Source organism: Macaca nemestrina, chromosome 12 (genome assembly GCF_043159975.1).
Source record: "Macaca nemestrina isolate mMacNem1 chromosome 12, mMacNem.hap1, whole genome shotgun sequence".
Classification (NCBI taxonomy): domain Eukaryota; kingdom Metazoa; phylum Chordata; class Mammalia; order Primates; family Cercopithecidae; genus Macaca; species Macaca nemestrina.
The window spans coordinates 133,736,267-133,753,216 of NC_092136.1; the positions used below are offsets into that span (position 1 = coordinate 133,736,267).

Consider the following 16,950-nt stretch of genomic DNA (forward strand, 5'->3'; position numbering starts at 1 on the left):
AAACAATCCACGAATTGCAACAACCCTCTCGTGTCTGCTCTCCAAATACTTCCAGAAATTCAACACTTCTCACTACCTCCACCACTGTCCCCTGAGCCAGCGTCGTCTCCCATACGGATTACTGCACGGCACCAGTGATTCTTCTAAGTTATCATCACCACCATGTTCAAACCATGCAGTGGCTCCCATTTCATTCAGAGTCAAAACCCTGCTCTTAAGGGCCCTGCATGATCAGGCCCCTGTATCTCTCTGTCCTCATTTCCTGCCTTCTTGCCATCACCTCCCACACTGTTGTCCTAGCCTTTCCTTGGACACCAGGGACACCAGGTCATGCTCCTTCCTGAGGGCCTTGGTACGAGCTGTTCTCTCTGCTTGGGCAGTGCTTCCTCCAGGTTATATCTTGGTTCACTTGCATGGAGAACTCCCACTGTGTTCCGATCTTTGTTCAGCTAATGTCTTTCCAGGGAGACCTCCTCTCTGCAGACCCCTCCCCGCTGCATTCCCAGTCCTCCTTCCCTTACTACCTTTTTCTTTTTTTTCCCCCCCGAGATGGAGTCTCACTCTGTTGCCCAGGTTGGAGTGCAGTGGAATGATCTTGGCTCACTGCAACCTCCACCTTCAGAGTTCAAGCAATTTCTGGCTAATTTTTGTATTTTTAGTCGAGATGGGGTTTCACTATGTTGGCCAGGCTGGTCTTGAACTCCTGACCTCAAGTAATCTGCCTGCCTTGGCCTCTCAAAGTGCTAGGATTACAGGTGTGAGCCACTGGGCCTGGCCACCTTATTACTTTTTAAATTTTTGCAATGGTGTTTATTACCTTTAAATATACTCTACAGTTTACTTATTCTGTTTTTGTTGTCTTCCCTAGCTAGAACAGAAATTTCAAAGAGAAGAGATCTTTGTTTTGTCCACTGATACATCCCAAGCATGTGAAACAGTGTTCAGCATGTAGTTTATGGTCATTACAATTTGTCATTTACTGTTTAATAAATACAATGTTGCCTTTGGCTATTAGGCCTTCAAAGGCTGAGCCTGAAAAATGATAGTTTAGACCTGGTAAGGCTAAAGATCAAGTTCTGTGCATCCCTATCGGATGTGCACAGGCCCCCTCCAGTCCCACTCACATATCTTTGGGACTGAAAAGCTTTTTCTACTTCCTTTGACTTAAATCTGCTTTCTCTTTTTCCTAGGCCAAATCTCCATTCAGGACTTTCTATTTTATTTTTGTCTAGGGTTGAAATGGCCCTCATTTATTCCCAGGAATTCCCCTGTGTTCTTAATTTCTTTGTTCAAGACCCTGGCAACTTGACATCATGTCTGGACTTTGCTCCTCCTGAGTGGAGGGTGGATGGGGGGTGCTGGACAGAAGTGTGTGTCCATAAGGAGGAGGTGGGGAGCAGAGGGTTATATCTTGGTCCAGGGGCCCAAGTGACTGTATTGTCATAGAAGCCACATTTTTCATCTTATTCTCATGACTAAAAGAAATTTTGCCAACGTTTTCCTAAAATTCAAATATGCTGCGTTTAAAGCATTAGCAGAGTGCCCTCAAAAATGAGTTATGTGAATGAATAACTAATCTGTAAACCTGTTACCTATTAAAAATAAAAAGTGAAACAGCAAATGAGACCGGTTTGATATCGCTTTTCCCACGTGACTTCACTGTACTGATTCTGAACGCGTGTGGCTTTTATTCTCCTGTGTGTGCATTTCGTATGTATTTCTGTTTCCCACTGACTATCTGTGACATAGGAATTTTCGAGGAAGGAACTGTGCCCTCTGGGTCTGTTGGAGCTGACTTAGAGCAATGGATATGGCATACCAACAAGATTTAATTTTTTTAAAAAGCATTTCTTATATTTTCTAAACCCTGGACACTAGAAAGAAGGCCTGGGAAGAGGAGGATTCCTGTGTACCAGGGATTCATTACCAAGCCAAGCACCTTGCCAGACCACTTTGTTACACCGCTCTTACGCCAGTTCATGGTAACTGTAGCTTTTGTTCCCAGGGATTTGAGTATTTTCATTGTCTGCTTTGGGTTAAGATCACTAGACATTTTGGAAAGGAGACACTGAAGGAGTATCTTGCTAATGTTTTAAAAAACAAGTCTCAGACTGGAAACGGTGGCTCACACCTGTAATCCCAGCACTCTGGGAGGCCGAGGCGGGCGGATTACTTGAGGTCAGGAGGTTGAGACCAGCCTGGCCAACATGGTGTAACCCGTCTCTACTAAAAATACAAAAATTAGCCGGGCACGGTGGTGGGTGCCTGTAGTCCCAGCTACTCAGGAGACTGAGGCAGGAGAATAGCTTGAATCTTGGGAGGCAGAGGTTGCAGTGGGCTGAGATTGCACCATTGCACTCCGGCCTGGGTAACAGTGAGATTCTGTCACAAACAAACAAAGTCTGAGCCTCTCAGCAAGACACATCTCGGGTTAGTGCTACCCTTGTAGCATTCTGTGGTATCATTAAGCCCAGATAGAGTAAAATTGTTACTAGACTGTGAGCAGGATGTGTCCCTAGTTCTGAACTTCCCACAAGGTTAAGGGGAAATTTTTTGGAAAACACTCGGTTATGTATATTTTTCTCACACAAATAAAAACGAAGGACACAAGGGTGGACCAAGGAGTTCACGGTTTCTAAACCCATGTTAAATTTCTGCTAAACATTTGAAGAAAAATGGAGATGCTGGTATTGCTTAAACCGTTTGAGAATTCCCTTATATTTGATAGATTCTGCTACTGCTCAAGGTGACCAGAAGTGAGAGGATGAATGTGGGGTGCATGTCTTTCGGATGGTCCCCTGCAGGTAAAGGGGCTAGCCTTTGACAGTTTCTCCACACGCTTAGGGGCCAGCTGGTATTCCAATTAAACCAACATGTTTTCATCATGGACTTCACAGCCATCAAGCAATCATAGCCTTACTAACTGGAGAAAAGGGGCGCGCCTGGAGCGCGTCCACGGGAGCGCGCCTCGCTCTGCGCGCCTCTGGGAATGTCTGCGGTGCTTAAGTCAGACCCGGATTGCACCAAGCCCAGCTTATCCTCCCCAGTTCTGCCAGGGTTTTTTTCTCGTTTGTTGTTCGTTTGTTTTTGCCTGTCTTTGATTTAACTTTTGCTCCTTGACTAAATATGTACTTAATGCTAGACAGGACCCTTCATACCCAAGTCTGTGTCTTTGTTCCAGGATCTGCAATTTCATTTGGTTCCTGTCGGCTTTACAAGTTCAAAACTATGTCCCCGTTTAGGAAATGAATTCAAAGCATGTGGCAAGGGAGACATTGGACAAACCCGGATGCTCTGGAAAACACTGCCCGTCCTCGAGTTTCAGTAAAATCTGAATTTTGTTCTCGGAAGGAGTTGGGTTTGTGATTGCTACAAAGTGTAAGTTGCACCTAAATACTACATCATGTTCTTTGGGACATACATTCTGTTTCAGAATAAGAATTACATTCTTCCTTTCCTAAAATGTGAAGGTTTTATATAGAACTTTTTAAAATAAAAAATTGGAAGCGCTTGGAGTCAAGGTCAGAGTAAGACTCGCGGAAGCCAAAGACAGAAAATATTTGGACCCCTCCTACTCAGACATCAACCACATTGAAATATGTCCAAATACAATTCTTCAAAATCCTGGCTTTTCACGGGATGATTTATTATTTAAAAAGTTGTTTGCTTCAGAATCTGAATTGTTTTAAAAGATTCTGTTGGTTGCCCCTGCTTTGCGGACGCGTTTTGTACGTTCTTGCTAATGTAGCGCTGCGAGGGGCGACTTTACCTCGGCGTCTGACAGGTACGCGGCGCTCCCGCACCGGCCTGCGCCTGGCGAGCAGGAAGACGGCGAGCTCTGCACCGCTCCGCACTCCGGGGACCCGCCCCGGCCAGGCCCCTCCCCTACCGAGACCTTGGCCCCGCCCCGACCCCGGCCGAGGCCCCGCCCCCGCCAGCCCCTCCTACCGAGACCTCGTCCCCGCCCACCAGCCCCGCCCCGCCCCCGACAGAGGCCCCGCCCCGGCCCCGACCAGCCCCGCCCCTGCTTGCGCGAGGCCTAGGGCGGCAGGCGCGGAGCCGCGAGCCCCAGCCAATGAGCGCCGGCGGGCTGGTTGCCCAGGCGACCAGCGCGCGGCTCCGCCCCCCGCGCCGAGGCTCCCGCGCGCGGCTGAGTGCGGACTGGAGTGGGCACCCGGGTCCCTGCGCGCAGAGAACACGCGATGACCACGTGGAGCCTCCGGCGGAGGCCGGGCCGCATGCTGGGACTTCTGCTGCTGGTCATCTTGGGCTTCCTGGTGCTCCGCAGGTGAGAGAGAGCTTCGCGCAGCACCTGCCGGACCCCGCATTCCCCAGCCCTCCGCACCTCGGGTTCTCTCCCGCGACCTGCGAATCCCGAGTTCCCGGGGGTAGCAGTCCCAGCTGCTTCCTTCTGGGAGCTCCCCAATTCCCCGAGTTCCCCTGCGGGTCCAGGCACTCCTGCCTCGCGATCCAGGCCTCTGGGCGACACCGGGCGTGCCCTCGGGAGCCGGCGTCTGTGCCCCGAGCCGCCCGCCCCGCCGCGCCTGTGATGCCGGGCTCTGCCCCTCGTGGACGGCCGCAGCCCTCCAGCCCAGAGCTCTCTCAGACGCACCCCCTCGCGGCCCCGTGCCCGCTGCTCCGCGGAAGGCTCCCTCTGCTCTTCCCCCAGACCCCCCTTTTCCTCCCAAGCCTCTGGGAGGCGCCTTGTTCGGCAGAGGCCGGCGCTTCAGCCTGGCAGCTACGGTCTAGCCAGCTCTTCTGGCAGGGTCATAAGAACAATGTCCGTGGGCCTCCAAGATCCCGGGTCATGATTTATTTGTAGTTCTAGGACTGATAGGTCGTCTCTCTCCACTTTCCCACCATTCACCTGTTACCAGCTCACACTTTCCTCTCCCCTTTTTACAAAAAGTTGTTTATGGCAAATGAGTGGCTTCAGTGGTACTGTGACTTACCCGCAGCCTGTCTAAAAGTTTTCTGGGTGCCGTAGCCCAGAATTTTTCTAAACTGTGCCTATTTTAAGGATTTTACAGCCCTGACCCTGTCTTTCAGGTCAGCACTTTCCATATTCAAAACCTCCAGTGGGAAGCCGACTGGCAGTATCGAATGAACTGAACGGTTGGAACTGGTGGCAGGCCCTACCCCGCTCAGCTTTGTCATTTGCTTCTTTTTTATCCCCCTTCTTAGTTTCTCTAAACTTCCCCTGGGAGGTAGGGAAGTTTTTGATGGAGATAAATATCTGGAAGTCTTTCGCGGCCACAAGAACACATTGACAAACTCGATGTTTACACCTTGTCAAGACTTGATTCTTGTTTCTGAGATAGTGAGGACGTCATAATATTGTTTGGGAGAAGGACATGATTTTCTTCTCATGCTGGGGCCCAGAAAACTTCAGGCATTTCATTTCTCCAGTTGTTCCCAAGATGTTTTCTGTCCTGCCTAAGATCTCTAAGCCATTCCTCTCTGAAGATTGGCCCTGGCTCCTGTGGGATGCTCAGCTTTCCTCCCTTTGCAAGGCTTATGCAAACCCTGAAAGAATTACTCAGGGCAGCAGCAGCAGATCCTCCTGCATACGGCAGGAGGTAGCAAGGCGCCCAAGCTGCCAAGAGAAAGTCTAGCGGCTGCAGGCCTGTTGTTGATCAGGGATATAGGAGTCCGTGCAGGGGACCCACGCAGGTCACTATTTGGGGCAGCACTGTGGGCTTGAGATGGGCCGAGTGGCACACCCAAAAAGTCCCCAGGAAAAGGTATGCGAAGGAGGCTGAGTGTTTGCTATTGTTTGGTGGGACAGAGGTGAGGTGTCAGGGAGCTGACCTAGCTGGGAAGAAGCCTGAGCTTCTTTGAGGTGAGGTAACCGTGTCCCCACCTAGGTGGGGTGGCCGCACTAGGAGTCAGTCTTGGGCCATTGGAGCTGCGTAGAATGGCAACAGAGAATAAAGAGCTGCGACCAAAGGCTGTGAACACAGTTTGACATGCCTAGGAAAGTTGTTTTTCTTGCCACTCCATCCTTCTAGCAGGTAGGACAGAAGCTCAAGGAGCTCTGAACCAAGTTCAGGGCCGTCTCTTTGGATCCTGTGGAATACATGTCTTTTTGGTGTCTTTTTGATTTTTTCTCCCTCATGGGTATGTTCTGCCCAGTTCATCCTGTCTGACTTGGGCTGGACACCAATGATTATGAGTTGCTGTAATATCTCTGGAGGCAGGAGGAGAACTTCCTCTTTGTCTTTCCCTCTTCCTGTCTTGCTCCAGCTCTGACTGGGTCATTAACTGAGTGGGAGGTGGGGGCCTCTCCCTGCTGTTACGGGGGAGTGTTGAGGTGGCCAGTGGAATATGGGTCACATGGAAACCGGCCACCAAGTTCACTCTTTGTGGAGCGAGCTGTCAGGAGCAGCCCTTTTCCTGTAGCAGAAGGCAGGTGTTTGGACAGTGGCTGGCATGGGGTGGGGGATGTTTGGCTATAGCTTTTCTTTTTTTTCCATCAACTTTTCCTTGGGCTGGTTCATGGTCAGTCATAGCTGGTGGGTTACTTCATATCAAAGAGCTGGGATGACCAGGTTGACTTTTGGGGGAGGATTTCAGTCTTAGAATTTTTATTTTTATTTTGTTTAAGCTTAAACAGTGGTCTTTCTTAAAAATTACCTTTATTGGAGTTTAATTGTCATGCAACAAACAGCACATAGTTAACATGTACAATTTGATACACTTTGACATATATCTAAATCAGGCTGTGAATCTACCACCACAGTAAGATTGTGAAAACAGCCACCAGCCCCCAAAGTTTCCATGTCCCTCTCTGTCATCCCTCCCTCCTCCTCCTCCCTGCTCCCCAGCCCCGAGCAACCACTGATCTGTTGCTTTCTGATATGATATATTGGTTTGCATTTTCTAGTGTTTTATAGAATTGTAATCTTAAAGCATGTTCTCTTTTTTGGTCTGGCTTCTTTCACTCAGCATATTATTTTGAGGTCTGCGATGCATGTATCAGTGTGAACCATGCCTTTGAGCCAGTTGCCTTTCATTCTGTTTCCTATTCCCACTCCATGAACACAAGAATGCCTGCTTGATATTATCTAAAGGCATGGTTCTCATTCATGATTTTTTCCTTAATATAAATGAATCACTGAGCAAAAATACACTCAGCTCTGCATCTCTCATACCTGAAATTTCAGCTGGGAAAGTTGAGAGAGGGGAAAGCCTTCAGGTGGGCAGCCAGCATCATGCTCCTAAGAGGTAAGTTCACTTCTTCTCTGAGGTCCATCTCACATACTGCCCTGACCCACTGTTTTCTGTATTCCAGACCGCAAATTCTTCCTATAGAAGGGAAAAGGAGGAGATGTATCAAACTCATTTTCCTGAACAAGGTGGCTAACTTAGCAATGCAGGTCACTTTTTTTTTTTAATGTGAATCATGGCCAGTCCTGTCTTCCCAGCGTATGTGGCCAAATCATGCCTCTCCTCTTGAGCGTCTGGGAGGTAATTGATTTTATGGGCCTTGCCTATTCTAGGACTCTGCTCTGCTTGAGGCCTGAGTCATATTTCATGGAATGTTCAAACTCTTTGAACAGTGTTCCTTTTATCTTGTAGTAGTATAGTTTTCAGCATTGGGAAGTGTCTCTTTCAGCAGGTGACCACCTGTTGGATACAGGTGGTGAGGGATGTCTGAGCCACCCTGTGCTGGGAAGATCGAGTTGGCTCTGGGATTCTCACAGGACCGTGCTAGCCAGCAACAGAAAGAGACCAGAGTTGTCTCGGAGCAGCCATGGTGTTGGTATAGGTGTTGGTTCAAGGGAGGGACTGGGCTGCCAACGAGATTGGGGACAAAGGTCCTTGGCTGCAGAAATAGCAGAAAGTTGACCAAAGGGTTCTTCCCACCTTAAGGTAAGAAAGTAGCACATGAAATAAAAACACGTAGTCCTTGATGGAGTGATGCAGAGTTCCACGAGGTCCTGTCAGACGCTCTTCTGGGAAGAATTCAGGAGATCCTGCAGCTTGAGGAGAAAGGTTTTAGAACATTTGGACCTGAAAAGGACTCCGGGGTCTAGGCACAGACTCCCTCCCTCGCCTCCATCACGCGGCACAGGCAGGGTTTTTGGTGTCAGTGTTGGGATATTTGCCGCTTCCTCTCCACTCCGTTTTAGATTTTGCTTAAATCTATTGCTCTGGATGTTACAGACCGTATTGAAAGAGAGTTCTCATGGTGTGAGGTCTCCTGGGATAGAAACGCAGCAGGTGTTTTCAGAGGCTCCTGCTAACGAGGTAGATATTTCTTGACTGGTGTCTGCCCGTTAGAGACTCCTTGTTGATACTCACAGCTTCTGTTCTTTGACACTTAGCAAATAGTTAGTGGGCTTGTTCCTTTCAAGCACAGATTGTATTTTTTGCCCTTAAGAAGTTATTTTGTGAGTAGGTAATTTATGAACATGGTAAGTGTTCAGAGTGTGAAAGGGAATAAAGTGAAAAGAACTCCCACTCCTGGCCCCTAGGCTAGGCCCCTTCCCTGTCCCCTCTTCATATCAGCCACTATTACCGACAATGGCTTCTTTGAGAGATATTCTGTGTATATACAAGAAGATAGCTACACATATTATCCTCCTTGTCCGTTAGACACATAATTTATTTAAACAGGCTTCTATTGACGGACATGGATTGTTTGCAATCTTTTAGCTACTGTAAACAAAGTTGCCGCAGATATCTGCTGGATGCATTTCTATAAGTAGAATTGCTGACTGTAGGAAAGATTCATTTTAAATCTTGATAGACATTTCGAAAATAGTACATTTTATTTCTGTTGGAATCAGTGTAAAGGAGATTCTGCGCCCAACTCGATAGGGCCAAGTCGATTCTTGAGTCTTGTAAGAACCAGTGCATCTCTTGTGTATCTTCGTAGATAAGTCCTATGTGGTGGATTAAAAAAAAAAAAACATTTAACATAGTTATATTTTTCCCTATTTGTGAGATCATTTCATTTAGAGTCTACAAGCATCTCGAAGATCAGGGGTTTGTTATCAAGAGTAGAGGCCTTGTGTTATCTAACAGTGCTTTCACTTCTCTCTGGGTGAGACACAGTCCTTTTCTCGTTTATGATGCTGTCAATGGTCCCAAAGTACTACAAAAGTCACATAATGTTAGAACACTTTTTGTTGTTGTTATTGTTGTTATGTGGTTGATTAGAGTGAGGGGTTTTTGTTATTTTGCTATTGGATCTCAAGGTTTTGGTCTAGTAAACTCTTCTTCACGTACTCACTTCCTACAGTGAGGAAATATTTTCCTCTGAACAGTCTTTAGGAAATATTGCCCTCTGAACCACCAATCCTGCTTCTGGGTCAGAGCCCAGATGTGAGGCCAGGGTTCCTGGCTTACCTGGGAGCCCTTTCAGAGGAAAAAGCGGAGGAGCTAAGATTGCAGGAGTGCTGTGGACCTCTTGCTGGGGACCTCACGTCTCTGCAAAATGCATATACTTGCCTTGGGAATGGCAGGCCTAAGCCTTTGGGCATAGTTAATGCCTCTCCCAGCAAACAGGAGTCCAACACCTTGGGCCCAGACCGAGGAGCACATATAGAAAGCTGGACCAGACACAGGGACCGACTTCCATTTCCCTGAGGCTGAAGTTCTTGGAGCCCGGGGATTGGTCGAAGAGACAATATTCTGGAGTAGAATCGTTAAGGGCACCATCTGGGCCAAAGAGTGCATAGTTCCTTCTTCAGGCCCTCAAATTCTTTTGCTGAGGGTGGAGAGAACATGGCTGAAGACTGCTGGGACCAAAATATCCCCAAACAGACAGTTTAAGGCAGCAGGATGTCCAAGGAAGTTGAGCCTCGTGGGAGCCTAGAACAGAACCAGAATCTTGAGAGTGATGGATGGAGTCTGCACTGGAGACAGATCCAAGTGAGGAATCCCCGTGTGTTTGATGTCTGTGGGCAGCTGAACACTCACTATCAGATGGTGGTCTCCGGCATGGCCACCTGGGGGAGGGTGGAGGGGAGTGTTTTCTTGGTCAGGATCTTCATAGAATTTCCTGGTTTTTGATTCAGTTGAACCTCTGTTTAGGGCCCTAATAGGGCCACAGTGCACCTAAAACTTGAATTTGTAAGCTATCATCTCAGATGAACAAGCATGTGAACACATTATGTTATAGTGTCAACATAACCAGCCTTTGGGGCCGACAAGGACTTATGTTCTGGGAATCAAAGGACAATGATTGCAGTTCCTGACTCAGATGCCAACTTGCGTATGCCCATGGCCAGCCTCGGACTGCGTGAGTGCTGCCTGGTCTCTGCCGGCGGTCACCGTACTCCAGATGTTCACGGGGCTGTCTCTGCTGTGCCCAGTTGCATGGATCCTGGCCCATCTGTGTCTGGTCATACTCTGCATGGCAGACCAGAAAGAGATGACTGTGACCCCAGTGAGGCCTCCCAGCCCTACCATGACCCCGGTTCCTGATGAGTGTTTGCAGGATTGGCGGGTGATGCAGGAATGCCCACTGGCATGGCAGGACGCATTTCAAGCCTGGCACACCTCACTCAAGGAGATCCTTTCTGGTGGTGACTGGATCTGGCTCACCTCCCACCCAGCCGCCCTGCAAGGTCCCTTCTGAAACTTGACAGCCAGTCCCATTCCCAGAAAGAGGTGGTGACCTTGTCATCTGCTCATCTGCCCTTTTCCATCCACTCACATTTTTACTACACCCAGAATCTCCTGACTGCTGGGGCCTGCCCTGTACCCTTCATCCTTAGGACCCACCTCACCAGTCAAGGAAAAATTACTCCAGAGGGCTCCACCTCCCCTGCTTCCTCACCACGGGGCACAGCAGAACTTGGAACCTATGCCCTCTGCTTCAGGTTTCCATTGCAACCAATTTTTGTGTCTGCAGCTTGCACAGCCTTCAGCACAAATAGTGCATTGCCCCTTTTCCACTTGCCAAAAGGGAACTGGTGAGGATGGGCTGTAGAGGTCTTGTTATGTTGTGCGAGGCCCCATCAGAAGTCCTAATGTGCCTGCCTTCCTCCAGGAACCTCACCTTGGACCATGACCACGGCCACCCTCTCCGTACAGGTGGAGGAGCAGAGCCTGACTCTGAGCAGAGCAGACCTGGGCACTGAGCACTGAATTCAGGTCGGTGGCCAGGGTCTGCTGTCCAGACTCTTCTAAGGCGGAAAAATCACTTTGTATAAATGAAGCCAAGATAAACAGGCGACAGAAATGTCAGGAGAAAATGTTAACATAAGCTCCAGTTCAAAAGAAGGCAGGTGTTCCTGGTTTCATCAAGTAAGGGTCCATCATGGATGAACTGCTCCCCAAGAAAAGTGACAGAAACATACCGGGCTTCCTTAGGATTTGGTTAGCTCCTTGGTATCAAGCCTAATTTAGGAGTGAAGTCTTGCTGACCTTTAAACCAACCAACTCAAACCACACAGTTGATATTTCCTTTATTTTATTATTACTGAGTTACTCAGGAAATTATGGGGTTATTTTCCATCTTATGATTATTAGTATTAATGATCATTATTAGTGTTAATAACCGTTTACATGATGCGATTGTTTATGAGGTTCTAACTTGCATGGTCTCATTTACTGGCAGTGAATTCCTTGGAGAAACCCAACACGTATCATCCTCATTTTCTTGGTGAATTCATCCCTTTTAGTAACGCATTGACAACTTGTCCAGTAACCTACCAGAAAATTCCCAGGAAGAAACGGTTGAATTCTCCAGAATTTGGAATTGGATAACAGCTCGATTGTTTTTTGTTTTTGTGGTTTATTTCATTCCTCTTGATATGCACTGAGAAGAATGTTTTGTTCTAAAAATATAGAAAATTGTGTGTTATAAAGACAGTAGCGAAGACGAGCTCCATCCAGGGAGGGAGTCTCTGTAGCGTCAAAGGAGAGGATGCAGATTGGGCTTCTGAAGCTGTAACCTTGGGATTGCTTAGAATGCAGATTTTCATTCAGTCGGTCTCAAGTAAGGCTTAAGGTTTATGCATTTCTGACAAGCTGCAGATGAAGACCTGGAAATCTGGTTGGTGGACGGAAGTTGTTGAAGCGGGAAGCCTCTTTCCAGCTATCTGCACTTTGAGTCAGGCGGCTGTGACCCTGAGGGAGTGCAGAGGCCTCCTGCCTGCAGACCACACCTGGAGAAGTCAGCCCAGAGGGAGGTTTCCTGATCCTTAGTCATCAACTAATCAAGGGGACAGGTTAAAAGTGTTGGTTACTAGCAGGGACTGTGTCAGAATGTCGGTCACAGAGACGCTTTTCCAACCCTGACTACACCTCTGCATTTAGCACGGTGGGGAGTGGAGGCTCTCGCACCCATAAATAGACGTTAGGATAAGTAATGTGTGCTTTAATAAGAATTGGAGATTGCGCTTTTGAAGTTCTGGCCGGAGAGTAAGGTTTGGCACCTGGTGGAGTGATTGCTAAGTTGTATTGTCACTGTCTTTAAAAACAGTGATATTTTGTGTGTGTGTGCATGTGCATGTTCATGTGTGTGTGTATTTTCACCACCAGATTGTCAAAATGCCCCTGTTTTTAAGAAAATAATCTGTCCATCCAGTTCTTCCTCATTCTGGTCTGAGGTGAGCCCAGCATGTGCCTCTGAGGGAACCAGGGGGAGAACCTGTGTTGTGGTGGGCAGGTGAGTCTGGTGAGTACCTGAGGCAGGGAGGGCTGAGCAGGAGGCAGGGTGTGTGCTTTGGAGCAGGTGTGGCCTGAGCAGTTGCGAGCCTGTAGCCAAAGCAAAGTGCCTGGTGAGCAGAGCAGGGGGCACCAAAGGAAGGCCCGGATGGTGGCCCAGAGGGGCCCGAGGCCTTGTCTTAGCAGTCCAGGGCTTCATCTGCAAGGATGTAGGCCAGCAGAGTTTCTGGGAAAGGACAGATCGCACATGTTTTCAGCTTTGCAGGCCATGCAGTCTCTATCGCAAGTACTCAACTGCAAAGAAGCAGCCGTATGTAGATGGTGTGGCTGTGTGCCAGTACAACGATTTACGAACACGGAAGTTCATATAAATTTTTATGTGTCCCAAAATATTATGCTTTTGATTCTTTTTCAACCACTTAAAAATGTGAAAGCTCTCCTTAGCTTGCAGGCCGCACAAAGACAGATGGCAGGCTGGATTTGACCCAAGGCCCAGGTTGGCCCACCTGTGGCATACAGGCTGTGTTGGTCTAATAGGGTCTCAGTGTACAGAATCTTTCGTGGTCAAATTTTAGAAATTGTAATAAGATGGCTTGGCACAAAGTCTAGCACATAAACTATATACCACAATGGGAAGAATGGAGAAGTTGAGATTATTCCACATTAGGGACATAAAACCCACTTGTGGCTATTCTCTCTAAAGTTTTCTCTTTGGAGAAAAATGTGTGGTGAATAGGTTCCCATAGCTCTCTAATATGCAAACATAAGCTACAATAATTGATTTCAGATAGAGATAAGACTCTTCGACTCACAGCAGAGAGTGTTGCATTTCTCCGGGACCCTCGCAGCAGCCCTTCCGAGCAGCTGGGACAGGCATTAGCCTGTTTTACAGAGGAAGAAGCTCCTGCCCACAGAACTGGTGTCACTAGCCCAAGGCAACAGTTCTACCAAGCTGGGGGCCAGGATTCACATCGGATCTTCCTGTTCCGGCTGTTTTTGTCTTCACTCTCTCATGCAGTCCTTTGGAAGAGCTGTGTCCTAAAATGTCATTTGCAAGCCATTTACTAGAACATGGAAGTTTTCTCTTCAGAGAAAGAAGAATGTGGTGAACAGATTCCTAGGCTGCCCGGGATGAAATGACCCTTTCATCTGTAGCAGCAGAACTGTAGTCCTGGAGCTTTGATGTGAGTTCTAAGGCCTGGGGGCTGTGAGAAGTAGGAAGGAGTAGGTAAAAAAGCACATTTCTTTGCCTGAGAGTGGCCCCAGACAAAATTCCCAAGAGGCTGGCGATGTCCGAGCTATCTTCTGTCCTGTGGGCCCCCTGCCCCCTCCCCGTCTCTGGCCGTCTGGGCCCTCTCGCTTGCCCCATCCCTCTGTGACATGCAGCTAAGGGGGTGGGCAGTGGGCCCGGCTGGCCACCGCCTGCTAGTGTCAGGGCAGGAGCCAGCCCCGATGAGGACAAAGGCACAGCCAGCGCCGGCTCCTGCCCCGGACTCAGCCATGCTCTTGTTTCATGCCTCCACCTTTCATGAACTTCCTAACCTGAAATGTGGGTCTCCCCAGCTTCTCTCACGGCTTTCGGGAGACGGGGTGGGAAGGAGACCCGCCCAGCAGCGCCGAGTCACTGGGACCCACCTGAGGGGCTCCCTGGGGCCAACCCCAAGAGATGGCAAGAGGAGCTTTCTCAGGGCCTGAAGCCTTCGAAGCTTCCCGTGGGGGACGCTGCTCTGGCTGGGCCGTCTCGTGGCGGGCGCGGGGTCTTCGGAAAATAATGAAGACCTGGAATCGGCGGATGGAAGGACGCCGCTGACGCAGACCCTCTTTCCAGGCCTCTGCTCCTCGAGTCGGGCGGCTGCGACCGGGCCGGGGCTCGGAGGTACCGCGAAGCTGCTGCTGCTTTCGCGTCCAGCCGCGTGGCCACGAGCTGGCCATGGTGCAGCCGCGCAGCCCGGCCCCGGCAGCAGCCTCCCGCGGCCCGACCCCGGCCTCTCCCGCTGGCCCGCGAGCCCTCCTGCCGAGGGCTGTTCGTCTTGCTCCCGGCTGCAGCCTCGGCTTGCCCTTTCCCTGCCGCGGTGCCCGGGGCTTGCCCTTCCCCTGCCGCGGTGCCCGGGGCTTGCCCTTCCCCTGCCGCGGTGCCCGGGGCTGGAGAAAGGCCCCTCCCAAGGTTCGGCCGAGGCGGAGGGGGAGCTTTTCCAGCCACCTGGACGCCGCCCTCTTTAGAAAGAAATGCCGAGGACCTGTGACGGGCGGGAAGTGCCTCTGCAGCCCGGCCCCTGCGGCCTCCGGGCCCAAATGCCTTTGTCTTTCCAGGGTGGACTGGAGCGCCCTGGTCCCTCTGTGGCTCCGCCATCGGCAGCTGGGGCTGCAGGCCAAGGGCTGGAACTTCATGCTGGAGGATTCCACCTTCTGGATCTTCGGGGGCTCCATCCACTATTTCCGCGTGCCCAGGGAGTACTGGAGGGACCGCCTGCTGAAGATGAAGGCCTGTGGCTTGAACACCCTCACCACGTAGGTACCGCCCCCGCCCCCCAGGGAGCCTGAGTAGGGCGCCTGGTGTCTGCGTGCGAAAAATACAAGAGGAAGCAGCCCCGGTCCTCTGCCCAGGGCGAGAGAGCCAGGGTCTCCCTCCTCCTCCCCACCTCAGAGCTCCTGACTCATGGGCGTGAAGGGAAAGGAAATGGATGTAAGGTCTAGAGGAACCGAAGTAGCGATGTCGCACAAAAGAGTATAGTGAAGGAGGTGAGTGCAGATTGAGGAGGTGATTCACTGCCAGGGAATCATTTTCTTTAACAAGCAGGCTTCCCACTTCAGTTCATACAGCCAGTGAGCGGAGTCTTCTTCCGAAGAGCTGCCCGAGAGGCTCTCTGGCCCCGGCTTTCAGCACTCCTCTTGGGCAGCGGTCTTAGGATGCTGTGGTTGTCATCTCAGCCTCTGTTGTGATGACTGGCACATGGTAGGCACACAATAAAATGCTGAATTTGCAAATCACTTATAAAATGTGCTTAGTTGCGAATAACCTGGATCTTTTCATGGGTTTCCCCCGCAAATTGCCAACAGATACTTGACTCTAAGTCTACGAAATAAAGGGAGTGATCAGGCTGGATTATTCCATGTTTAGGCAAAAATATGTGATTACAAATCAAGGAGATGGCTTTTCATGGGTGGTTGATGAACTGATTTTGAAGACAGTTCCTTAAAGAGTTACAGAAACGCGCTGAGCCTTGACAGCTTCCCAGAAAGGACTCCTGAAGGCTGTAGGAGTGCAGCAGGCTCAGCACTCGGCCCCACAGAAGCAGCACCGACGACATTTGCTGAAAGGCAGAACCCGTGTGTCTGAGTTGGAGGCCAGGCAGCCTCTCCTCCTTCGCCTGGGAATATTCTTTGTAGTGGACGGAGGCTGAAGCCAGTGATGGGGTGGGGTTGGGAGAAGAGCAGTTGTCATCACTGTGTCATCCACTAGTCGTCCCTTCTGCCTGTCAAGTGGAGCCTGTCCATGAGCCTGCTCTGTCCCTTGTCCTGTCTTCAGAGTTGGAAGCTTCATTCTGTTGCATGTTTGGAGTTCTGGGTGCTTCAGTAAATGTAGGATGATCACTGAGCTTTCCTCTTACTCCTTGTAGCTGTTTTTCTGATAAAGTTACATTTTCTTCTCCAGTGGGGCGTGGGCATGGTAAGCTAACTGGGGTCGGAGCGCCTGACCTTTTACTTAGCAGGTCTATGCTCCGTCCAGATCTTGTTGATGCAGAGGGAAGAGGGCTTGCCCTCGATTCTGGCCCTAGATCCGTTCACGTAGTTCTTGGTTCCAGTCCTAAAATCATGAAGAAACATATCTTTAGCCATCATATTGGATTTTTGGGAGATGAAGTGGAATGAATAACACGCTCTAGCCTATAATTATCATTTCTGTTGCAGCTATGTTCCGTGGAACCTGCATGAGCCAGAAAGAGGCAAATTTGACTTCTCTGGGAACCTGGACCTGGAGTACGTGGTGTTGCTGCTTCTGTGGCCTGGCCAGGGGCAGGGGCAGAGAGGTGGTTACCTGGGGATGGATTAGCAACCAAAGAGAACCAGGGAGGGACCTGGGTCTGGAGCCCTGTTCTAGGACTGTGAGAGGCCCTGCACCCAGGGCCCAGACACTCCTCAGCTGTGACCTGTCACCCAGAGGGGCTGGGCCTGCAGCTTCTGGGCCCCACCTCTCTGTTGCAGCCCAGAGGGGCAGAAGACCCGGGGAGCTGCCCGACTCTGCATGGGGTCCGGCTGCCTGGGCTGGGGCAGGGCGGCTCCTCTAGGCTAACAAGGCTGTTGAGTCAGGTTCACTGTTAAGAC

At 50.0% G+C, this 16,950-nt stretch overlaps 1 protein-coding gene across 3 annotated transcripts in view; it reads left to right on the forward strand.

Annotated features, from left to right (window-relative positions):
• The first annotated feature begins 4,127 nt into the window (after positions 1–4,127).
• The window catches only part of LOC105476145 (galactosidase beta 1 like 2), a 45,183-nt gene continuing 32,360 nt past the window's right edge, over positions 4,128–16,950 (forward strand). Inside the window, exons 1-3 of one of the 3 annotated variants that reach the window (XM_011731794.2) lie at positions 4,128–4,288; positions 14,938–15,135; positions 16,537–16,605. In XM_011731794.2, the coding sequence (XP_011730096.1) occupies positions 4,203–4,288; positions 14,938–15,135; positions 16,537–16,605 (353 nt within the window). In that variant the 5' untranslated portion in view covers positions 4,128–4,202. Of the gene's footprint in view, positions 4,289–14,491; positions 15,136–16,536; positions 16,606–16,950 lie in introns of those variants that run through there. The other 2 variants (XM_071075869.1, XM_071075870.1) reach the window with 2 other exon arrangements.